The sequence below is a fragment of the Carya illinoinensis genome, chromosome 8 (assembly GCF_018687715.1).
Source record: "Carya illinoinensis cultivar Pawnee chromosome 8, C.illinoinensisPawnee_v1, whole genome shotgun sequence".
In the NCBI taxonomy this organism is placed as follows: Eukaryota; Viridiplantae; Streptophyta; class Magnoliopsida; order Fagales; family Juglandaceae; genus Carya; species Carya illinoinensis.
Window position 1 is genome coordinate 10,417,501 of NC_056759.1, and position 25,170 is coordinate 10,442,670.

Sequence of the window (25,170 nt, forward strand, 5' to 3'; positions counted from 1 at the left end):
ATCTGTCAAAATACGATGTTCGCTCGAGCGGGGTGTCAAGCGCGCATCGAGCGTTCGACTCTGCCTGATTTCGCTCGAGCGGCAAATGTCTCCGCTCGAGCGATCTTCGTTTTTCAGCAACCCGCTCGAGCTCCCTGTCGAGCGGCAGTCGAGCGTTTGAATCTGCCTGAATTCGCTCGAGCGGCCAAAAGCCTCCGCTCGAGCGAACTTGTAAAATCTGCAATATAAAATTTTGCAAGCCATCAATGGGCTTGTTTACACTTCTTTCATTTTCTTGATTAGTGTTACTCGTTTATGCACTGCATACTTAGGCAACACATTTTGTTTTTTACCAAGAGCAATGGCTTATTTCATCATTAATAAAGTGTAAACTAAGAACAATAAATTGAAAATTCTTATGCTGTTGAATTTTCTATGGTCTAGGATTCTAAACTGTACAGATATAAATGAATAATCTTGATGAAAACAATGTCTCATGAAGTCCAAGTAACAAAAAATCCTATATAGGATAAAAATGGACATTCATAAAGTGTGTTGCGACTGATGTTTGGAATCATTTAGAGCATTGGCAGCTATAGCATCATGAAGAATAAGGATGAGTAGTCAAAATAAGTATTTCTGCATCTTACAAAACGGTAGAGATCATACAAGAACAGGAGAATAGACTTGAACTTAATAGTGCTTGTCAATCAAAAGAAAGCCTCGAAAGATTCAAGAAATTTTCATGATATGGTAACCAAGAAGCAAAAGACAAGAGTTTTCACCCCTATCAGTTATGGTAAGATATTAATTTCTGCCTTTTTCTTTTGTTTCCTTGTTATTTCTTTAATGAAGGTATTGTCATGTAGTCCCAAATTCAACTAACACCACAGAGTGGCAGTTTTCACCTTTATTTTTTGGTTAATTAATGTAGCTTTAAGTCATAAGATTATGTTTGATATCTTTGCTTAAAATATCAGCAGACCAATTAATAACTTTTAATAATTCATATGATATATTGATTTTGTTTCAATATGTACATACATGCAGATAATCACAAACCTTTCTGTTGAATACATCTTGCAGATAACCAACAATGGTTGTTCTGAGAGAGAAAATTCATCAGAAACTAAATTCAATTGTGAATGAATGCATTGATTGCATGAAGCAAACATATTATATATTGATGGCTCTATGTAATCCACTTTTGATATGTAATTTCATATTTTGTAATTTGTGTTTTGTAATGTATAAATACTAAATAATGAAATATGTAGTTATTGTATTATTTTTTTTAGATGCATTTAGTTAAAAAGGCAATTAGTATGCTTTACAACATTTTTTCTTGAAAGAAACTAAATAATATAGGCTCTTAGATTTAAAAGAAAAATGCTTCTTGAAAGAAACTAAGTAATATCGGTTTTTGTTTTTATAAAAATTAAAAAATAAATAAATAAAAAAATAAATAAACCTAACACGGGTATAGTCCGGAACCCGGATTCCGGGTTTCAAAAAATCCAGATTCACTCGGGTTCCGGCCCAAGTTGCAACCCGCGTATATTGGACCGAAAACCGGCCCGGGTTTGAAATTCAGGTTCCGGGCCGGGTATATCCGGATACCCGGTCCGAAACCTGGATGAACAACCCTAGGCTCAAGTAGATATTAAGAATATTCAGAATCTCTGTAAATAATAAAAATAATTTAAATTAAGATGTTTTATTGAATTTTTAAAAAGGAGAGAGAAAACATTGAATTTAAGAATATCTGAGAATACATGGGAATAATTGCACTCTCAAACGGACTCTAAGAGTCTAAAACATGTCTTGTAAGACGAAATTTGATAAAATCCTCTCTAAATCAAACATTTCTAATAAAGATTAAGTAAGTTATTAGTTAAAAATGTGATAAAAAATCTTAATCAATAATTTTACTTTGTAAAACGATCAAATTTTTTAAAATAAGAATAATTTTATTTAAAAGAATACATCAATCAAAATTTTGACATCAGGCTCCGAAACCTATTGAGCTGGCCTTGAATGTAGCAATTCATTACAGATACAGCTGTAAGAGGAGCGGACCGGATTTAAAAAATCGACTGGATTAGATTAGACCGATAGCCTTATTGGTTGATCTCGAGGTGTGGTTTTTTTGGATTTGACCAAACTGAGACCCACTGAATGTATATATTTTTAAATATTATATATAATATATTATTTTATATAATAATTGTATAAGTTAATTATGTAATTTTCATCTAATGGATTACTATTGACCACATATACAATAAAATTATTTAATAGATAACTTAATTTCACTAACCCTATATATACTATGAAAAAAATGTTCATAGACCGATTAGACTGATAGCTAACAGTCCAATCCGACAAAAAAAAAATGGACTGAAATTTTCGATCCATGACTTCCCACATACAAATTACACCCTTAATTGCAAAGTCACTTTAATAGTTATAGTTCTGTTAGCACCAACTCTAGCTTAGCCGACAAATTACCCGCTGAAAGTTTCACCATGTATGGACCTCCACTGTCATTGGCTCTATGGGCATCATCTCTTTTCCAAACCCAAGCAGCTCATGATTCCTTTTCCCTCAACTGTCCTCCTCTCTGATCCAAAAGTATTGGCTTAGATAAACAAAACAAGCCATTCTAACTTTTACATGTAGAAGACAGAAAAATAGAATAGGCCAGCTGAAGCGCTTCATAAGAAATTGAGAAGAACACAAAAGAACCATGTCCCAGAAAAAAGTTCAAGAATGAGATTAAAATGATGAATCAACCCATCTCATTTCATCTAATTCCTTCTCAACATTTAAACACCACTTAAATATAAATATTTTTTAATTTCAAATTTACAATTTTTTTATCTAATCATTATAATTTTCTCAAACTTCAAAACAAAACATAAAAATAATACAACTTTTTCAAATCTCAAAACAAAAATTATATTAAAAAAGTATATTCTAACAATATTTTAATTTTATAGATTTTTTTATTCAATTTTTTTTTTTCTCTCATTTCTTAAAATTCAATAAAACATCTTAATTCAAACTATTTTACTATTATTCATATACTATTTCACTATTATTTACAGGTTTTTCATTTCATCTCATTTTATTATCTCAATACCATATCTCATTCTAAACTATAAACACTTCAAACGAAGCCATAACATCCAATCAATCCACTTCAGCTATCATTCAGACGAATGCAGCACATCAAAACGAATGGCCACCAACAATCAGGACTAAAATAAGTACACAAAAAAAGTAGAGACCAATTGCATGCTTCATGTAACATAAATAATTCTTACTGAGAACCACTTCATCTCCCAATTCAATTCTAAAACTACTCATACAACGACATGCATGAGGGAACTAAAACAAAACGGAACCAAACTTAGATTTTTGAAAAGTTAGAGAGAGCTATCCGCACCTGAAACCAGAGAAAGGTGCAGGTACCTACCAAGTCAGAGGTCTCAGCTCCGAAGCCAACAAAGTGTGACGAGTGAGATGAGCTAGCCAAACTTGACCTTGTGTGTTGATGCCTAAAAATTGGCACAATAGGCTAGAATGAGAGAAAAAGTCATTTTCGGCCTGCTATATCGATTTGGGCCTCGATTGATATGGTTTGGAGCCCTCGACAGTGATCCGGTATAGCTGTGCAGTGTCAGTGTATACATTCATGGCGGTGAATGGATAACAAGTGTAAAGAAAATAAAGAGAAATGGATACATGTATTTATGTGGTTTGGCATATTGCCTCGGGACGTTTTAGGAAAAGAAATATACTATAATATACTTATTTTACAATTTTTCATAGCTTCTCATTTCTCACTGTATAATAGAGATCTTGAATATATTTGTTAGAGAAGATGTTCTTCCTAGAGCTCCAATTTGAGAGGTTGAAGAAGCTATTGATAAAGAAGTCCCGTTAGTCGTCTAGCTTTTCCCCTTTTATCCAATCCTTCTTTCTACTTGCCTATCTGCAGTAATGATGCATGATCATATTTTTCTTTGCGTGTCTAATCACCTCTCACTTTCCTTTTTTTCACCTGACATTGTCCACCTTTACTTCCTAACACACTATTCTCCCTTGTCCCCTCCTTGTCTCCCATACATCTCTCTTCCTTTGTCTTATAGTGATGGCCATTTGGTGGATTGGACCAGGATTGCCTTGGCTTGGGATATTTTGTCCCTTACAGTTGCTCATAATTCTTAAAGTCGATTTGCTCCAAAAGAAGGTTTTGAGAATCTTTAAGATAAAATATGCGATGGAGATGGGCTGCTGAATGCATTAAGTGACAAAGACTTTTGAGCTCAAGATTAGGAGGGAGGTGTACTCGACCGCGTGATATGCAAGCACAGAGCTCAAATGTGGTAAGAGATGTATTCAACTGCATAAGATGCGAGCGCAGAACTTGAATGTGGCGAGAGATGTACTCGATCATATAAGATGCGAGCACGGAGCTTAGATGGGGCGAGAGATGTACTCAACCATGTAAGATGCGAGTGCAAAGCTCGAATGTGACGGGATATGTACTCGACTGTTAAGATGCAAACGCGGAGCTCAGATGTGGCAGGAGATTTACTCGATCGTGTAATATGCGTAGTCAGGTGATGCGTCTGCATGAATGCCTGTCATTATTTAAAAGTGTATATTTGTCCAAGGCTTTTGTTTTTGATTGACTGTTAGTGTTAGAGTTCGTATGATGTAACCCATACAAAGGGTTCAGAGAGCCCGTCGACCCCTTGGGTCCACCTTAGGTGGTTGCTGAACCTGTTGACTCATTTCCTAAGGTAATTCGCTCAAGGTGGTTTTGGAACTCAGAGGCCAGTTAACTCCTAAGGTTCGTACCCGAAGGTAACCTACTAGCTACTGTTATGGCACAAGTGTAACACTCGGCGTTTGTTGAAAAAGATGCTGTATAATGCAAAGGTCGGCAAGTTAAGGAACTTGTGCCCAACTTCGGCTTGGATGTGGCGACATGAAAGTCGACAAGTCAAAGAACTTGTCCAACTAGTCGTGAGGGCGAGCCCTAGGGCTCTAACTCAACCAATGAATCTTGGCGAGTAAAAGGACTCAACTTGGCTGGCACAAGGTCTACAAGTCGAAAGACTTGTGTACGACGATTGTATCGCAGCAAGTCAAGGGATTCGACTTTATTAGCACAAGGGTTGACAAGTCGAAATACTTACATTCAACCGTTGTGTCGTGGAGAGTCAAGAGACTCGATTGGACATGTACACATTCATCATTAATTTTGATGTCTATGCCTCAATTTTAAATTCTTCATTTTTTTTATTAACTTATTATCTAATGATTAAAATTAAAAAAAATTCCAATAAAAGCATTTTATCGAGCCGAAACAGAGACGAGACATCAAACTTAACGACAAGAGACTCCGACAGAGAGAGGTAGAAAGCGCTGGGGCCTATAGCAGGCGTTGATCATGGAGTGAGCACGATGGTCGTAAGAGCAATGAGCATTGTGAGATTTATTACTAAAAATATAAATATATATATAATATCCAATATCATATATTTAATTTTTTTTCTCTACTATATTATTATAAAAGCCTTTCTACTCATCAATTCATCATCTCTAAACTATACTTTATTTTTTTATCTTTATTTTTTTAATTTTTTAATTTTATTATTATTAAATTAAAAAATTCTTTTATTTATTATCCATATATTACCATATACCACATGTTTGATAATAAAAAAATAATAAAAAATTATGTGTAATCAGATGTAAAGATAATGAGTAAAATTTTTTTATTACGATAAAAATTCTATTTACCATCCATTACATCACACATAATATGTGAAAAAATATGTATAAAAAATATATAATTTATTTTTATTATTCTATTTAAATGCACAATATAAATATATTTATTTAAATAAAAAGATAAAAATAATAAAAACATATTAATATATAGTATAAAAATAATAAACAGCCTTTCTCGTTCCAATAGTAAAGTGGGCTTGGGAGCATTGGGGTCATGAGACACGAGGGAAGTGGGGTGCACCGGTGTGCCGGTGCCCCACCATTTTCGTCGGTTGGCGCTGCTGTTCTAACTGCTTTTCTCTCTCTTCCTCACTCACTCGGATGGTCCTTTGTACTGTAGTACAAATAGTGGCGTAATTTTTTAACTGTTATTATCGACAACATGTTCTTTTTGTTGTGTGTGTGTGCACCCTACAATACCCAATCTCACGCGACATCATCTTCACCTTATTCATCATCAGCGGGAACGTCGTCCATCCGAATCTCTCCTCCCACTTGCCTTTGGATTCGTGCGTCTTTTCGGACACCTCTCCTCCTTCACTTCCTCGCCGCCGTCGATCTCCTTTTTTTCAGTAACGCACTACTGCTGGGCAAGTAGTTTTATTTTCTTTCTGTTTTATAACTTTCCTTTTCATTTAATTATACTATTTTGTTCTGTATTATTGTGTAACAGAGATTGTAGAGTTTTTTATTTTTTATTTTTTATTATTTTCTTGCTTAATGTAAGAAATGCTTAATTCTTTTGTATAGGTGGAAAGCTTAGTTCTTGAAGTTTGTTTCATTGATCCGGGGCTTCTTTGTAGCTGATTTTGGTGCCTTCGATGGTTAATTGAAGCTTTATTTGATAGTCCACGGTTTTGGGGTTTGCTTTTTGTGTAGTTGATTTTGAGGTCTTGGTGGTTTGAAAGCTTTGTTTGGTATGTGGGTTGCACTTAATTGGAGTCATGGTCGTGCCGGTGTACTGTTTCTGGACTTATGGGGAAGAAGTGAAGCTGATTAGTTGAGAGTTGCGGTTGACTCAACTTTGGGTCTTGAGCTCTGGTTTTCTGCAATTGGATTGAATTTCTTGGGTTTGTGCTGTTTTGGGGGTTTGATTGGTGGTTTGGATCTGTTTGGGAATTCTGGGTTTGACTCATGGATGCTAGATTTGGAGTTGAAGATCATCATTTCTATGCTATGCGTACTGCAGATTTGCGAGCCATGGGGAAGAGGAGTTTGGAGTGGGATTTGAATGAATGGAAATGGGATGGGCATCTTTTCATGGCCAGCCCATTGAATCTGGTGCCATCAGGTAGCATGGACCGGCAATTTTTTCCCCTTGGCTCTGGGATTCCTCCAACTGGGGGCTCGTCAAATAGTTCTTCATCATGCTCTGATGAAGTGAATCTGGGAATTGAGAAAGTGAAGAGGGAATTGGAGAAGAGGAGGAGGGTTAATCTGCTAGAAGAGGGCAATTTGAACGATGAAGAAGCAGGTACCCTTGCGTTGAAGCTTGGTGGGCAAGGTTATCAGGTGCCTGAGAGGGAAGTAGGAAACTGGGAAGGAATGAGTGGAAAGAAGACTAAGTTAGTTGGGGGTACTTCAAACCGTGCCATTTGTCAAGTGGACAACTGTGGAGCTGATCTGAGCAATGCCAAGGATTATCATAGGCGGCACAAGGTATGTGAGATGCATTCCAAGGCCAGTAAGGTGCTTGTGGGGAACATCATGCAGCGATTCTGTCAGCAGTGTAGTAGGTAAGAATTCAGTCGTTGACTTGAATTGTTGTAGTAGTCAATATCTTTGTAATCGCTTATTAGCATCACAGGGCAAATTTGCATTATTAAGGTTGCTGTGAAACTTAGTGTAGAACTATGGAATATGGGTTAGGGATATTTTGTAGCTCAAAATGCTTGAGGTCTCCAGCTTCTTCCACACATTGGCATCAGATAATTTTCCCATGGCTTGCAGTTTCTTGTTATATTATCCATTTGCAGATTCATCTTTAAGGAACACGCCTGCTGCTTATATGATTTTGTTAAATTTATGGGCAGGTTTCATGTACTTCAGGAATTTGATGAGGGGAAGAGAAGCTGTCATAGACGTTTGGCCGGCCACAATAAACGGAGGAGGAAAATAAATCCTGATACTGTTGTCAATGGAAGCACACTGAATGATGATCAGACTAGTGGTTATCTATTGATTAGTCTATTGAGGATACTTTCCAACATGCACTGTAAGTGATGCTACACACTTGCACTATAACTCAAAGCTGATTCCTTATGAATTTTTTCATTTTGATCCTTTGATATTTGCTTGATTTGCTGCTTGGGGTTCTATTGTTTGCAGTTACTCTTGTCTGCTTTAGCCGTTGTGAATATGATGATAGATCTTTGAGCTTTTCTTTCTTTGTGTGCAGTTACTCTTGTCTACTTTAGCCCTTGTGAGAATGAAATGTCAGCTGCTCAGATTTTACTAGAGCACTTGCTTGTCATTGTTATTGTTATAATGGTAGATAGGGGAAATGAATTTAACCAGAAGCTAAACGTAATTTTTTTTATAATTTTGATCTAATCTTCTCAATAAAGATGCACACTATTACCTATAAAAAGAAATATAGATGCATGTGGTGGCTTTAGGGATGAAATAGGGTGGTTAGTTGTGGATCTAATCAATTGCAGAATTTAGTTGGTGAAACATTTGTTTTTTTGATTGATTAATTTAGTTAGTGAAACATATAGGAGGGTTGTTTCTTAACTTAAATTGAATGATGTTAATGCATGCGAAAATGACATCTTCCTAGTCTGATCTTTAGGATGAACCAATCTGTTCTGAATCCTGAAGATTGAACCTGCATATATGGCAATATTCCTGACTGCTGAATTTAATGTGTAAATGATTTCTTATTTGAGAAAATAGCTAAACTATTCCAAAACATATGTTTTCCATGCCATGGATCGCATCAATGTCTAAACAGGACCTTCTTTGTCTACTGAATATCTTGTCTCTCCCCACAGCTTGCTAATTTGAAAGTATATTTCATTTTATTATAATTAGCACCAATTACAAGGATTTCATATCTCACATCAATGCCAACCAACTTACTGAGATGTGTAGCAGACTTAATTGGTGTCATTGTACCTGATCCACTATTATTGGATTGATTGCGAATTAGCTTATTAAGTAGGGGGCCTAGCACTCTGGTTGAAATGGCCGTTATGACAGATGTGTCTCGTGGTCTTTGAAATAGAAAAAAAATAACTAGATATTTGGTATGATTATTGAGATGAGAGTTTCCTTTCATGAATTTCAGCCTACAGATCTGACCAAAGCACGGATCAGGATTTACTAACGCATCTTCTAAGGAGCCTTGCCAGCCAAAGTGGTGAACACAGGGGAAAAAACATACCTGCGATTATGCAGGATCCTCCAAGTTCACTAAATGCTCCAAATTCGATAAATGCTGGGAATTCACATGGGAATTCCGAGTTGGTTTCTACTTTACTCTCGAACGGTACTGAAGCCCCTTCGAGGCCTTCTAAACAGCATCACTCTATACCTGTATCTGAAATTCCACAGCAAGGCCGGAGTGTAGATGATGCTAGAAGTGAAGACATACAAACCACCTCTTCTACAAAACCATGCAGTTTGAACAGCCCTCCAGCTTGCTCAGACGTCGGAGATGGTACTGCACAGCAGATCAAGATGATCAATTTTGACTTGAATGACATATATATTGACTCAAATGATGGCATGGAAGATATTGAGAGATCGCCTGTCCCTGCTAATACGGGGCCTAGCTCCCTCGACTCTCATCAGTCAAGTCCACCTCAAACTAGTGGACATTCAGATTCAGTGTCTACCCGGTCGCCTGCAAGTTCAAGTGGAGATGCTCAGGTATATTTGTACTCCAGAAAATGCATTATAATATTCAGACACCCTCTTTGCATCCTCTTCACTTTAAACTCCATGGATAGTACATAGAGTCTTGAGATGGAAAACCTTGGCTTTCTGTGGTTATTTGGTAGTTGGGTCATGCACTATCTCCGTCTCTGAACATGCAGTGCCCATGCTGTTGTAGAACCAGTAAGGATGTGCATCATTTTAGTTGATCACGCATTACCTTTATGGACTTGTGGGTCTGAAAACTTTCCAATTTTTATAAGAGTGGAAAGTAAAGGAAGAAAACTTAATAAAGGGATTTTCTTTGCCATGGAACAAAGAAGTGCCTGTTTATTCTTGAAGCATTCAAACTTGGGTGCCACACCATACAAACTTGGGGCAGGCCATTCGTTGAGGGGGAAAAAAAAGAAGTACGACATTTGTAGACCATAAATATTTAAAATATCATGTAAAACTGTGATAGGTGACAGGTAACAATCTGCCTACCCCCCCTCCCAACCAATTTTTTCACTGTTACATGTTGGATTTGTTGTTGTTGTTGTTGTTGTTGATATGGCTACCTTGGAAATTTGTTAGAGGTTATGTAAGGTTCCTGTTGTATTCATCCACCATTGTCTCTTGATCCTTTCCTTACTGGTCACTTTATAGGATCTGAAGTTCTCTAAGTAGTCCAGGTCACCAACTCCCATACTTTTGTTTGCCGTCTTCCTATATCTATTTTTGTTTAAATATTCCTACAATTCGATCCCTACCTTCTCTTTTCTTTCATGTTTCTTTCATGTTATCATATGAATAATGTGAACTTTGTCCCCTAGTTTAAAAGCTGGCTCAATATTAAGCACGTCTTATTTATTTATTTATTGTATATCTATATATCTATATATATATATATATTGGATCAATGTCTTCATCAAACATTGCTTTAACCTCCATTTCAGAGCCGCACAGATCGAATTGTATTTAAACTATTTGGGAAAGGACCAAGCGATTTTCCTCTTGTACTGCGAGCACAGGTAGTCAAAACAATAAATTCTAAGTGAAATTGTTTTGCATTTCCTTCCTTAAATAGCTGAATCATGTAAAATTTTTGAACTTCCAGATTCTTGACTGGTTATCGCACCGTCCTACTGACATTGAGAGCTATATTAGGCCTGGTTGTATAATTCTGACTATTTATCTACGTCAAGCTGAGGCTGCATGGGAGGAAGTAAGCTTTGCATTCTTAGAACTATGCATGTGTACTTCTTAGGCGACAGTTTCTGAACTCATATGAGTCTTTAATTTGTTTTCTACAGCTCTGCCACAACCTGAGTTCCAGTTTAAAAAGGCTTTTGAATGTCTCAGATGACGCTTTCTGGAGAACAGGATGGGTTTATATCAGGGTGCAGCATCAAATAGCCTTTGTTTACAATGGTCTGTAAGTTTTAATTCAAGAATGAAACTATAATATATGTGTGTGTGTGTGTAGATGAAGAGTAATGCTAGATGTAGTCATGGGTTGTGCAAGCACTGTGCACTTATTTTGAAAAAAAGCGGGGTCCACCATTTAAAAGTTAATTTTTTAATGTGTATTTATTCACTTTTTTCAAAAAGAGTGCGCAGTGCTTGCGCACTATATGATTGCAAATATCATTTCTCATAGATGAAATACGCACACTTCTTGTATGGAGGATTTACCAATCTTACCAATACGTTCATGCTGCAGGTCAGGTTGTCATAGACACATCCTTACCTCTCAGAAATAATAATTATGGTAAAATAATGAGTGTCAAACCTATCGCCATATCTGCATCTGAGAGAGCTCAGTTTCTAGTTAAAGGCATTAACCTGACTCGGCCTGCCACAAGGTATACATTATCATTCCTGTGAGTCTCTTTTGCATTATACTTAATCCCAATGCCCTAGAAGTGATGTTAAGCTTCAAATCATCCTTAATTTTTTTTTTAGAAATGCTTTAGCCACAAAAAATATCCCATAAAAGTAAACTCACAAACAAACGTACCTTGATGTGGTATATAAGATTGTAAAGCTACGATTTAACGTATCATATGAAATCATGTCAATTTGTGGGTTTGCTTTTGTAGGATCTCTTTGCAGCTGTAGCACTTTTTTCCTTACCTGTGTTATGTAGTGGACCAATGTGCTGCTTCTACAGACCTGTCATGTTCTTTATTTTTCCAGGTTACTATGCGCACTTGAAGGCAATTATCTGGTCATGGACAATACTCATGATTCAATGGACACTTGTCATAACTTTGAGGAGCATGATGAGCTCCAAAGCATCCACTTTTCTTGCTCTATTCCTGCAGTGAATGGAAGAGGATTCATTGAGGTGCTGACTGTTGTCTTCTATTTATTGTCATCAATCTTGACCCATTGTTTAATCCTCTGGCACCCATCCCAAATAACGGGATCTACTTCTGTAATTTTCTATAGGTTGACCATAAATATTTTTTTAGAAGTATTTACTTAGTAAACCTTATAAAAAAATTATGTTGTACTTGGTAATTTCTTGTCCACAACCTAGATAGGGGGGTCATTTTTGTACCATCGACAGCGTATACTTGTGTCTTGCTTGTTTCCCTATTACTGTTAATTGGGAGTAAGGTAGAGGATGGATTTGCTATTGATTCCTACTTCTGTCATTGTTTTGGTTGGTAGCATTTGGTTTATGGCAGAAATGGTAGAAAGAATTTAGATATAGGGAGCATGAGCTTCAATCTTCCCGTTCTAACTGCTGTTTAGATGTTAAATTTTCTGAATAGAAGACGTGGAAAATTTATCAGAATAATGCTGTGGCTTACACATGCATGTTTATGTTTTCATATAGGAAAATGCTATCTAATATCTATGTAATTTTACTTGCATAACCACACATGCTGTTGTGTTAGCTATTGAAATGGTGAAGATCTTGAAATTCTTAATTCGAAATTTGAATTAAAAAAGAAAAACTGAAAAAATGGGGCGGATACTCAATACGCATAATAGTGTAAAATTGTATGTACATGTAGCACTACTTTTTCATATAGTCACACACAACGACTAGTTTTTACAAGGGATATGATAGCCTTAAAATTCATCTACAATTCATTTTTTAGCCTTAAAATTCATCTACAATTCATTTATAACTTATCAATAAAATAATATTTTTTTAAATTTCAAACAAATCAAATCAAAATCAAAATTAGAAAAAATATTTAAAAAATATTATTTTTTTAGAAGATTGTAGAGAAATTGTAAATGGGTAGTTACTTTATCATTTTTCTTTTGAGAATATCTTAGCTCTTAAGCTATTTTCTTTTTTCTTTTTAATAAATTATGATTCTGTAGATATTTTCAAGCATATATGTACAATCCATCTTGGTAGAAGGGATTAAACTACCTTAAGAATGCATTCCTGGAAGCTGAGGTTTATGTTTTCTTGAATTCATCCAGATTGAAGATCATGGCTTTAGCAGCAGCTTCTTTCCTTTTCTAGTCACAGAGGAAGATGTTTGTTCAGAGATCCGTTCACTTGAGAGTGCATTGGAGTTGACTGGAACTAATTCTGATTTTGAGGGGACTGGAATGGAAGCCAAGAATCAAGCCTTGGATTTTATCCATGAAATGGGTTGGCTTCTTCATAGAAACCAGCTGAAGTCTAGATTTGGTCCCTTGAATTCTAATGCAGACCTCTTTCCTCTTAAACGGTTCAAGTGGCTCATTGAGTTCTCGATGGACCATGATTGGTGTTCGGTAGTGAGAAAGCTACTGGACATCCTGCTTGATGAAACTGTGGGTGCAGGAGAACACCCTTCCCTGAATCTTGCATTAGCGGAGATGGGTCTCCTTCACAGAGCTGTAAGGAGAAATAGTAGGGCATTGGTGGAACTTCTTTTAAGATATCAGGTTTCAGATGAATTGAGATCTAAAAACATGGCATTGTTTGGTGGCAGCAATGGAAGTTTCTTGTTTAGACCTGATGTTTTAGGCCCTGGAGGTTTGACACCACTTCACATTGCAGCCGGTAAAGATGGTTCTGAGAATGTATTGGAGGCATTAACAGATGATCCCAAAATGGTAAAATTTGTTATAGATAATTTATTTCTGAAAATAATCGTTTTAAGTTCATTACCTATCACACAATCATCTTAAGATCATACAATATTTAGAACTTCTAGCATGAATTGTTATCTTCATCAGTGCTTTAATTTTCTGTTTCCCAATCTGGAACTCCCCCCCCCCCCCCCCCCCCCCCCCAAAAAAAAAAAAATCCATATCTTGGGTATTTTTTTTTTTTTTCAATCATTGGTCGTTCTCCTTGGTGTCGAATCAACAACAGGTTGATATTTCACCTTTGGTACCATATAGTTCAAGTTTCAAGTCTTTTGTATGTGTTTAGATCTGGAAAGAACAATTTATGGAATATGATTTATGCCGGTGAATCTTATTTAGGTGGGAATTGAAGCCTGGAAGGGTGCTCATGACAGCACGGGTGCCACACCTGAAGATTATGCGCGCTTACGTGGCCATTTTTCGTACATCCATCTGGTGCAAAAGAAAATTAACAAAAGATCAGCTGGGCATTTGGTGGTTGATATTCCTAATGTTCTCTTAGACTGCGGTGCAAATCAGAAGCAACATGATGAGCTGGTCGCCAGCTTTGAGATAGGGACTGAATTGAGACATATCCAACAACAATGCAAGCTTTGTGATCAGAAACTGGCTTATAGAACGGCTTGCAGGTCTCTGGTGTACAGGCCCGTTATGCTTTCAATGGTAGCTATAGCCGCAGTCTGTGTCTGTGTGGCCCTTCTGTTTAAAAGCTCCCCTGAAGTTCTGTACGTGTTCCGCCCCTTCAGGTGGGAATTGTTGGACTGTGGTACGAGCTAAGGTGCATTAAGGTGAAGCTGATAATCATGATAAGGGTGTGAGTGTGTGCATTTATAGACAGTAGAATAGAACCCTTGACTTGGGGTGGGTTTGAATTCGATGACAGTAGTGACATATACTTTAATTTAGTGTTCAGTGTACTTGCTACAGGCTTGTTTAGTTACTTACAATAAGTACGTTCTACGATTCCAAGCTGTTTGACTCTCTCTGGGTTTGCCTTTGTATTAGTGAGATTTTTTCGTCGTAGGATGAATAAAGGAATATAAAGGTACTTGTACTTCATGATCAGCAAAAGAATATAAAGGTAGTTTGAAGATGGCATGTGTTCTTGTTCTTTCCGTGGATTTATTTTTAATGGGAAGATAGCAATATATTCTAGTGTTGATGTTCATTATAAAGTTTTGAATACCGTTTTAATTAAGCCACTGGAATGAAATATTTAAGTTTCAGTATCGTTTCAAGATAGTTTATATATAATAAATTAATTATATATATATAAATTATATTTTAAAATAACATCAGTATAGGCCTAGAAAGTTAAAATACATATTTATAAAATTTAATAATACTTCTAAGTTTTCAATCAAAATATTTAAAAAAAATAATCACTCATCTTCATCACGAAAACGAGAGTATGGATTTGATTTTCAGTACTAGAGAAAAAGGGATTAAATAAAGTTAAGAAAATAATATTCAGATGTGAGAATTTGAGTAAAAATTAGGAAAAAATCAAAATTTTTACATTAATTATAAAAATTTACTAATTTCAATTGGTATACCGAATACAATCGGTATACCTATACCAAAAATCGACTGATATTAATCGAAACACACAGTATGGATGGTATTTGATCCAGTACAAAACATATACATTTCTTGTATGGGTTACTACCCCAACACGGTAACTACAGGTGCGGCACAAAATTTAAAACTCTAGTCCCTTTACCTTGATTTTCATCATTGAATTTACTGAACATATTTGTTACTTTATATATATATATATATAGTTTTAAGAAACTTTTTATTTTTTTTCTCTCTTACTAAATTTGTGGTGTATAAATAAAAAGGAAAAGACATCAATTAGTTTAGAAAAAATAAAATAAATTAAAAAAATAAAAATAAATGTAGTATGTAGAGATGATGACTAGTAAAACTCAAATAAATAATACCAGAGAACTTAAATCTTTTTAATTGTGTAAATAATACAAGTGATCTTTCGTGACTTTTTGAAATTATATCATATATCCCCATTATATTATAAAAAATACAAAAACTGGCTGTGCTACTCTTGAAACCAACTTAACCTAACCATACACATTGATATCGCTTGGTTGGATCTTTGATGAGTTACCTGAATTTTACCCATCCCAAAGAAAAACGTTAAATACATAAAAAGAATTATTGAAAGAAAGTTTATAAAATATCAATGAGATTCTTTGATAATATAGATCTACTTTTTAATAAAAAAGAATTTTAACAATAGCCTGACTTTAATTAGTTAATGTTGTAGGTCCCACTATGTGTGAAGGCCAGCTCAGAGAGGGTGCTGGATGCCTAACTCTACAATGAAGAGTTTGTTTTTTTATAGTGAATTGAGATAAGATGAGATAAGTTGATATGAAAGTTAAAAATTGAATAAAATATTGTTAGAATATTAATTTTTTAATATTATTATTATTTTGAGATTTGAAAAAGTTGAATTATTTATTATATTTTATATGAAAATTTAGGAAAATTATAATGATTAGATGAGATGAGATAAAATGAAATAAGATGAGATAAAATGCTTTTTGTATCCAAACCTAGCTTTAAGTGATTGATTCCATTGGAGTAGAATGATGCCTATTCAGATGATCCAACATGAAAGAGGAGTGACCCTGAAGGGCAACCATGCCCGTTTAAACCAAAACCAGTAGGTAAAAGGGCACATAGGAATGAATTGTGTTAGTTGACAAACAGGAATGACGTGTGAGAGGTGGGGAATAATATATAGACTTACATCAAAGCTAAGGCTGGTTTATTTGATTTGTATAAACCAAAAACATAATCCAAAACATCTATCATAAAAAATTGAATACTTTCTGAGTCTATCTTACATTCTTAAAAGTAACCAATTAGTCCAGTCCAGTCTCTAGCTCTCTGCCTTATCCAAGCTGGTAATTATAAACTCATTCTGTCTTTAACTATCCTTTTTACTGCAGGGCACTAGTACTGGTGCTGTTGGTTTCCATTTTTAACCATCTGTAGCGCATTCTCTGGCACCAGTTATATCTACCTCTCGACTGTGCATGCCCTCTTCACTAATCTCCCTCTTTCTGTGTCTCTCTCTGTGTTGGGTCTGCTTTTACAGTGACAGATGAAAATGAAGATCGCTAGAGGGACATTGGCAATAATCCTTCCTCTGGCCTTGGCGTTTCTTCTGTCTTTCGCTGCTTGCACTGGTGTGTCTTGCTTTTCATTACTTCCTAGACCTCTCTCTTATTCAGCATTTTGCATATTATTGAATATCTCTAACGTGCACCACTTGAATTGGTTGCACCCAACATATCGTTATAGTAAGATCAATGATGAGCAGTCCTCTGCTTCTATTTCGTTATAGTAACACTGATGACATGTGACATTAGCAAGCTACATTTTTTAAGAAATGGCGAATTAACATGGTATTAAAGATGTTATCTTGAGTTTGAACGCTGACCCTTTAATCTTCGATTCAATTAAATATTTGGGTACTTAACTAATCAAGCCCATCTTTTCTTATCAGTTTAAACTTTAGGGACGGTCCATGATTTAGCTACATATAGCGGATATTATCTGTAATCCTAATTTTGGGGCTGAATGTTGTAATGTTTTTGCACCTCTAAGCTTCGTAATTCACCATGCAGAGTCAAAGATGCATGTAAATGAAAAAAGGCTGCAAGTAGCTTTTTCAAGATCGCATCTGAAGGGGAAAAAGCTGCAGGTAATTCTTAGCACTTCTAGTTCTTCCAGCCATCTGAGCAAACAGCCAACCAAAACAACAAAAATGGTCATTTCTTTTCTTAACTATTCTCCCATGATTTCTCAAGAAAAATGTTTTCTTTCCCTCAAGACCTGATTTCTCTCTTTGACATCCAATTTTTTGTAGCCCGCAAAAGCAGGCGACAAGGAAGCAGTACTGTCTTCTAATCGAACGGAAAAAGGGTCGATGACGAACACGTGGTGCATTGCAAAGCCGTCGACAAATAATGATAAACTTCTTCACAACGTGGAATACAGCTGCGGGGAAGCTAATGTGGACTGTCGTAGCATTCAACTTGGAGGAACCTGCTTCCATCCAAACAATGCAGTCTCTCATGCTTCGTTTGCTATGAATCTCTTCTACCAGGACTCCGGGAAGCACCCTTGGAACTGCGACTTTAATGGAACCGGTCTCATCGTTTCTGACAACCCATGTAAGTAGTAATTATGAAACAAAGTTGAACAGATAAGAGGTTGTTATTATTGTTGTTTATTGGTTTTCAACCGAGTTATCTTTGATGATGTGTTTTGGCATTGGCAGCTTTTGGTCTATGCCAGTATCCGGCTTGATGAGAGAGCTCAAGATAAGAAGTTAAGGAATGAAGACACTTTTGTATCGGAAGAATAAAATCAGAAGGTTTTCAAGTACTTGTTGTAAGGGAGGAGAGAGAGAGAGAGAGAACTCAAACTTGAATAAGAAATAGAGGGCAGCAGTGGTTTTTATTGAGATAAAATTAAGATCCAAATGCTGTTAGAAATAATACGTTATTCAAAAAAAATTTTAAAAGTCTCGGGTGAAAAAGAGATACAGACATATAAAGTGAGTCTCTCTCACTAGAGACACTTGATAAGAATTAAATGGCATAATTAAAAAAAAAATTCAACATAAAATTAGTAAAAAGGAAGTAAAGTGCGCACACACTGTAGAAGCGTGATTGAAATTATAAAACAATGCTCTTTTACATTTGCATAATTAAATGAGAATGCTCTTGAAAAGCCTTAATTTGACTGTGATAATGAGTGAGAGTAAGGAACAGCAGGTACCAGAGCCAATGTGTTGTAATTTTTGGGATATTAGATCCTAATTTCTGGTGCTTATGACTGTTTAAGATGCAATCGGTACACTTGAAACAGGGCAGATGCATCTTTGATCTCCCTGGACATTATCTTCTGTTTTTTCTCGAAAAATCAACCAAGGGGGCCTGGACCACCTCCAGGCCTGGTAAACTCCATCACCAAAGGAGGTGAATAAAAGTCTTGAGATTAAACTTTCATCAGTGTCAAGCCTAGACTCAAAGGAACTCCCCTCCTACCAATCACTGACCTAATGTTGGAAGGATAGATATTGTTGCAAGAGTTTTACTACTTGGTGGTGTATAAACATACAGTATAGTGTGAGAACATGATTTTTTTTTTTTAAAGAGTACTATTAAATACAATATTAAAGTGTGCAAATCTTAAACACTTTATTTGAAAAAAATGAAGTCTAATATTAAAAAAAAATGATTTTTTTATGCGAATTTTAGATTTATCTAATTTTTTCAAAAGGAATGAACGGAACATATAAAGCCTCATTTGGTTACGTAGATAAAATGAGATGAGATGAGAAGAAAGTTGAAAGTTGAATAAAATATTATTAAAATATTATTTTCTAATATTATTTTGTTTTGAAATTTCAAAAGGCTGAATTTTTTTTATTGTATTATATGTGAAAATTTGAAAATATTGTAATAATTACATCGGATGAAATGGTTTGTATAACCAAAACGAGGCCTAAAATGGTAAATATCATTTTTTTTAAAGATAAATGATGTGATAAACTTATTGTTAATAATATGTTTGACGTGTTAATAACTAAGCTTGTAAAAGCATTGGCAATGATCTGGCCAAAACCATTGCCAAAATTTGGCTAAAACTAGAGGTTTTGGCTAAAGCCAAAGCTATTTAAGATATTAATCCATATTAAACTATTCATCACAAAGTCAAAATATTAATATAATATTATGCATTTTAATAATAACATTTTTTTAATCTATTATTTTTTCATATTTTGCAACTACACTCCATATGTTAATTAATAATTTAATTTTTACTTACATTATTATTTCCCAACTATTTTTTTCCCTCAACCTAATATAGCCTTGTTTAGCATAAAAGTCTGGAAAAATTTGAACATAATCTTCCCTAGTTTGGAAAAATAAGAACATAATCTAAACATATAAATCTATACAATCCACTAATGAAAGTTTAGCAAAAACTCAGTATAGCCATGAGGAAAATCTAGAGTAATGTGTCCAAGATAAAAACACAAAGTCCAAAGCAAACACATTTAGAAGGAAATCTGTCCATACACAGAATTCTAGACATCTAATACTTTTATACTACATGCAATGAGACCATACATCAACACTTTGTTGAATCAATCATTCAAAACATATATGAAATTGAAGATTCAACCCAGCAGTCTACAAAAATTTAGAACCAGCCCACATAGACTGCTTATCCATTTACAAGTAGAATATTATCCATGTCAAACACAAAAACCCATCATCCATATGAGCAAAAAAAAAAAAAAAAAAATTATCCAAATCTCATCCACAAAAGAAGAACAGCCCATGAGAAACCAAAAATACTAGATCTCATAGTTACTACCTAGACACATATTTCTCCAGCCTACATGTGGTTTGGTAGCCACTAAAGTTAGAGTTTAAATAATATGCCCATCTAGTTACACTCCTTCATGAGGTGTGGATGGAGATGTGGATGTCCCTTCATATTAGGATTTTGATGCCTCATAAATTTCACTCTGAATATTAAGGAAGTATTCTTACTACATGGCATTCATGCCAGCAAGATCTAATCTCATCATGTTCGCCTTGAACTTTTTCCTCTTTAGTTAAAATTCTACACATCTATCGCAATCTGCCATGCAGAGGTGTCTATCCTCTATCATTTGAGCTAAGGTCATGTTGAACTCAACACCAATTGATTCACAAGACTTCCACTTCTTCTTCCTTTCTTTCTCAGTCTTTTTGCTTGGAGGTCTCTCACCAAGAACCTCCATATTCTCCTCCACAAAGTCACTGGCAACTTGACTTTCTTGCTCAATGGCTGGACGTTTATCGTGTGACCTTCTCCTCATACCAAGGGTCATCATTTGTTGCTACCATTTTGAGACACCAACAGGCACTCCATTGTGAAGTTTACATTCTCTATCTCTCTGTACATAAGTTTTGCCTCCTCAATCTGAAGAGGTGAAGGAATTTTGCTAGTTTATAAATCAACCCTACAAGATTGCATAATTAAAGGAAAATGTTACATACATTGTCTTTCTCCATTGCACCACTTGGGTGCAATGATTCTACCTATGCTAAAAATGCACAAAACTTATTTGTGCATTTCTAGATCGAGAACTAGCGATTCATCATAGACATTACAAAATGGTTCACAATGTTTGATTTTTTATACTCATGATTAAAAAAATATGAAGTTTTGTCTCACATTTGAGTGAATTTTTTATCAGTATCTCATATAGCATTAATGTTAATATTGAACCAAGCGGAAACGAGGAGGTTATCTTCCTCTACAATAAAAGATGCACCTCTTTAAACTTTTTTTGTAGATAGCCTATTTTCACCATCAATGGGGGTTACTTGGACCACAACATTAGAATTTTGAGTGTATGTTGGGGGTGCTAGTACAAACTTCTCCTCTACTTTGTTAGAGTGGTGAAGAATGGGTCATCATTGAATAATATGTCCATCTTTAAAGAAATTTAAATTTTTAAGGAGTCAACCATGAACATATAGTAATCCGTGAAAAATTAGAGTAGCTATGCAAACACAGTGAAAGAGAGCAATTGGAGAAGCTAGTTCAAATATGCAAACACAAACATTTACTCATTTATACTACCTAATTCATGTAAGTTTACTCGTTCAACTCAAGCTTTACAATGAAAAAAACACTACTATCATACAAATGACAGACCCTACTTTGGAAGTCCCACTTGCCCTACCCAAAACAATACAAAACAACCCACAAAACAAATTCTAAACGATACAAAAAAAATTAATGACCGAGAGGGAGGTTCTCAACAAAATAATCATATTATGCAAACCAAAATACAGTCCAGTTGAGATCGAGATTCTGAAAAATGACATAGAAATCAAGCAAATCCCAAAACACGGAGCAACCCCCAAAATGATCACATATGCTTTTCCAACTACCACAAGATTCAGACCAATTAGCAAACAAACATTTCCATAGAAATCGAAAATAAAATAATGGACGCTAGAAATTTACACTTGTGAAACACAATAGAAATTGAGAGAATAGAGACTTTAATCAAGACATTCTAGGGCAAAAATTGAGCAACCAAAATCCAGCATTCATAGTTACTACAACTTTCGATTTCCTCTTGCAATGGTTGAAGATTGTCTAAGCCTTGTGTTCCTCGGCCAAGAGAGAAACTTAAGGGGGGGAATGAAACGAAACTGAAAGAAAAAGAAAAAAATAGAGAGGAGATGTGAGGGAGTGTTTGGCAAAGGAAGAGAGAAAGTATGAGAAAAAAAAAAGGAAGGGAGAAAGGAAGAGGGTTTGGTGACAAAGAGAAAGAAGAAGAAAAAGGGGGGCGACGTGGGTTGTGTGAATGTGGAAAGGGGGTTTGACAAGAGAGAAAATGAAGATGAAAAAAGGCACCAACAATAAGGAAACTGTTATAAACTATCTTGAATTGTATGACCACATTTATCTAGTCGTCAAGTGCATAGTGCTAGTATAGTGCCAGCATAGTGCCAACATAGTACTACATAGTAACTGGCATAGTAAATGGTCGACATAGCACAGTGCATAATGCCAGCATAGTACTGCATAGTAACTGGCATAGTGAATGGCCGACATAGCATAGTGCATAGTACCTGCATAGTAACTAGCATAGTGAATGGCCGACATATGCACAGTGTCAGCATAGTACTGCATAGTAAGCTAGCATAGTTCCCTTTGTACGCCTATATATATCGTTGAATTCTTTAAGAAATTCATAAGTTTCATAACTTCTCTGAGCTCTATCTCTCTCTCTCTCCTTTTAGAAAGTTTTATAATAAATCTATCTCTCTCTTTCCTTTTCAATAGTTTTATAACACATTATCAGCACGAAAGTTCTGACGATCTTGAAGCTAATAGTCCTCTATTTCAAGTAAGTTTTTCAATATATTTTTATATTCTTGATTTATATATGTAAAAAATGTCAAATCTTACAAAATTGGAATTCGTTGCTCTTGACATTTCTGGGAAAAATTATTTATCTTGGATCCTTGATGCTGAGATCCATCTGGATGCGATGAACCTGAGAGATACAATTAAAGAAGGAAATCAAGGGTCCCTGCAGGACCGTGCTAAGGCAATGATTTTCCTTCGGCACCATCTTCATGAAGAATTAAAAACTGAGTATCTAACGGTGAAAGATCCACTTATTTTGTGGAATGATTTAAGGAAGAGATATGAACACCAGAAAACTGTAATCCTCCCAAAAGCTCGTCATGATTGGATGCACCTGAGGTTGCAAGACTTCAAGAGTGTTAGTGAGTATAACTCTGCACTCTTTAAAATTAGCTCGCTATTGAAATTATGTGGTGAAAAAGTCACTGATGATGACTTGTTAGAGAAGACATATACTACTTTTCATGCCTCGAATGTGCTCCTGCAGCAGCAGTATCGAGAGCGAAAGTTCAAAAAATATTCTGAACTTATATCTTGTTTTCTATTAGCTGAGCAAAATAATGAGTTTTTGTTAAGAAATTACCAATCATGTCCTGCTGGTTCTATATCATTTCCTGAAGTGAATGGTACTAGATTTACATCATTTCCAGAAGAGAATGGTGCATCTTTTCAAAGAAAACGAGGGCATGGACGTGGTAGGAAAAACTATGGAAGTGGAGGTCTTAGAAGTGACCACACTAAAAGGGACAATAATAGATATACACCGTACCACCAGAAGTGGTTCAACTCAGAGAAGGGCAAAGGTCCCCAAAACAAATTTTTAAAGAAAGATGAATATGGATGCAATAGATGTGGTATGACTGGACATTGGGCTCGTATCTGTCGTACAGATAAGCACTTGGTTGACTTATATCAATCTTCTATAAAAGAAAAAACAAAGAAATTTGAAACAAATTTTACTGAACCATCATATGCTTTAGATTCTATAGATGGAGAAGATATTACAAGTCTTGATGTTTCTGATTTCTTTGAGGATTCTAGTGGTAGAGTTAATCATGAATATTTTCCTTTTTAATTAATGTATTTCCTTTATCTTATTATAAAATATTTTTATATTCTACAATGTTTTGTAGTAATAAAAGTTTTATTTATTTATACTTGTTATAAATTATTGATGATATGATTTATCTGAAAATGGAAATGGAGCATCCCTGAAAGATCGCCCTAAATCAATAATTTTATTGAGTATCTCATATGAGTGATACTTGTACCAAAAGCTCATTATGATTTATGCACCTGAAGTTGCATAATTGAAATTGTGGAAAGAATATATATTTGAATGAACGTCTCGAATGTGCTCCTGAAGTAGCAATATCGAGTATGCTCCTGAAGTAACAATATAAAATGTAAACGTTCACAATATATTATAAATTTGTATCAGGTCTTTCAGTGACTGAACAAAATAATGAGTTTTTAATAAGAATCATTATTCACGTCTTACTAGATCTACATCATTCTCTGAAGTGAATAATAATGAATTTATATCATTCTATTCCCTGAAGTGAAAAGAATAATGCGTTTCATTCAAAGAAACTAAGAGATTGGACGTGATAATGAATATCTTTCCGGGCCAGAAGCTCGTATTGGAAAAGCTGTAAGCTTTCTCTTTGAGATGATATTATACAAATTATTGAATCAAATATTATGATGCATCAAAAGGTGATATGATTCAAAATATTTATATCTTTTCATGGTTATCTTGATCATCCAAAATCAATTACGATAAGTCGAATGATTTTCATATGGACGTCCATAAAAGAACCAGAAGATTCTTTTACTATAAAATCTTACCACCAGAAGTGAAAAGAAAAATTTGCTTGAAGCAAATAAGATGAAATTATTCAACGTTATCTTGATTATCATATGTGAACCAGAAGTTCAGATGATAATTAAATTTTGGATGCAATAAGATAAAAATGTCTCATATTCTAGCTGCTAAAATCCCAGCGAGGATTGAAGTCCCTGTAGGACAATTAAAAAATTCAGCAGTCTAAAAACATGTATAAAGGCATGTGAGACTTATCGATACAAAAGATAGAGTATCTCAAAAGAGAAAGGCACAAATAATTTGGTGCTCCTGAAGAGGCCATATCCACAAAACAAGCAATAAAGTCCATCCAAATTCTTTGTATAAAATTCTCCTATATAAACTCTTGAAGAGTGCCTCCTGAAGAGGTTTTTCATAAAAATGTTTTCCCTTGAAGATGGACAGGTACCTAAAAATAACGAGATCTCGTTTCATTTCATGAATAATGGAGAAATTATGGATAGAAATAAAATCGTTGTCGACAACGTATTTCCATATAAGATGGCAATTGACATTACCAGAAGTAATGGAGAAAGTGAATCAAG

At 35.1% G+C, this 25,170-nt stretch overlaps 2 protein-coding genes across 2 annotated transcripts; both read left to right on the forward strand.

Moving 5' to 3' along the window:
* The first annotated feature begins 6,540 nt into the window (after positions 1-6,540).
* Positions 6,541-14,865, forward strand: LOC122318421 (squamosa promoter-binding-like protein 1). The gene is made up of 10 exons (XM_043135742.1): positions 6,541-7,526; positions 7,824-8,005; positions 9,083-9,666; positions 10,611-10,685; positions 10,772-10,879; positions 10,968-11,085; positions 11,378-11,519; positions 11,854-12,004; positions 13,108-13,731; positions 14,107-14,865. Exons 1-10 carry the CDS (start codon positions 6,925-6,927, stop codon positions 14,542-14,544), a joined length of 3,024 nt encoding a protein of 1,007 aa, XP_042991676.1. The 5' UTR covers positions 6,541-6,924; the 3' UTR covers positions 14,545-14,865.
* Positions 14,866-16,580: 1,715 nt separating this feature from the next.
* On the forward strand, positions 16,581-18,314 carry LOC122317819 (major pollen allergen Ole e 10-like). Its single transcript, XM_043134852.1, has 5 exons — positions 16,581-16,700; positions 16,895-16,985; positions 17,427-17,503; positions 17,669-17,975; positions 18,083-18,314. The coding sequence occupies exons 2-5, from the start codon at positions 16,901-16,903 to the stop codon at positions 18,109-18,111; spliced, it is 498 nt and encodes a 165-aa protein (XP_042990786.1). The 5' UTR covers positions 16,581-16,700; positions 16,895-16,900; the 3' UTR covers positions 18,112-18,314.
* Positions 18,315-25,170: the final 6,856 nt, after the last annotated feature.

What these genes read in the sequence shown, in the direction of transcription:
- LOC122318421 (XM_043135742.1), top strand. Translation starts at nt 6,925, where the DNA reads ATGGATGCTAGATTTGGAGTTGAAGATCATCATTTCTATGCTATGCGT. An exon ending in CTCTTGTACTGCGAGCACAG is followed by an intron (nt 10,686 to 10,771) that starts GTAGTCAAAACA and finishes TTGAACTTCCAG; the next exon opens with ATTCTTGACTGGTTATCGCA. An exon ending in TAACAGATGATCCCAAAATG is followed by an intron (nt 13,732 to 14,106) that starts GTAAAATTTGTT and finishes AATCTTATTTAG; the next exon opens with GTGGGAATTGAAGCCTGGAA.
- LOC122317819 (XM_043134852.1), top strand. Translation starts at nt 16,901, where the DNA reads ATGAAAATGAAGATCGCTAGAGGGACATTGGCAATAATCCTTCCTCTG. An exon ending in TGAAGGGGAAAAAGCTGCAG is followed by an intron (nt 17,504 to 17,668) that starts GTAATTCTTAGC and finishes AATTTTTTGTAG; the next exon opens with CCCGCAAAAGCAGGCGACAA. An exon ending in CATCGTTTCTGACAACCCAT is followed by an intron (nt 17,976 to 18,082) that starts GTAAGTAGTAAT and finishes TGGCATTGGCAG; the next exon opens with CTTTTGGTCTATGCCAGTAT.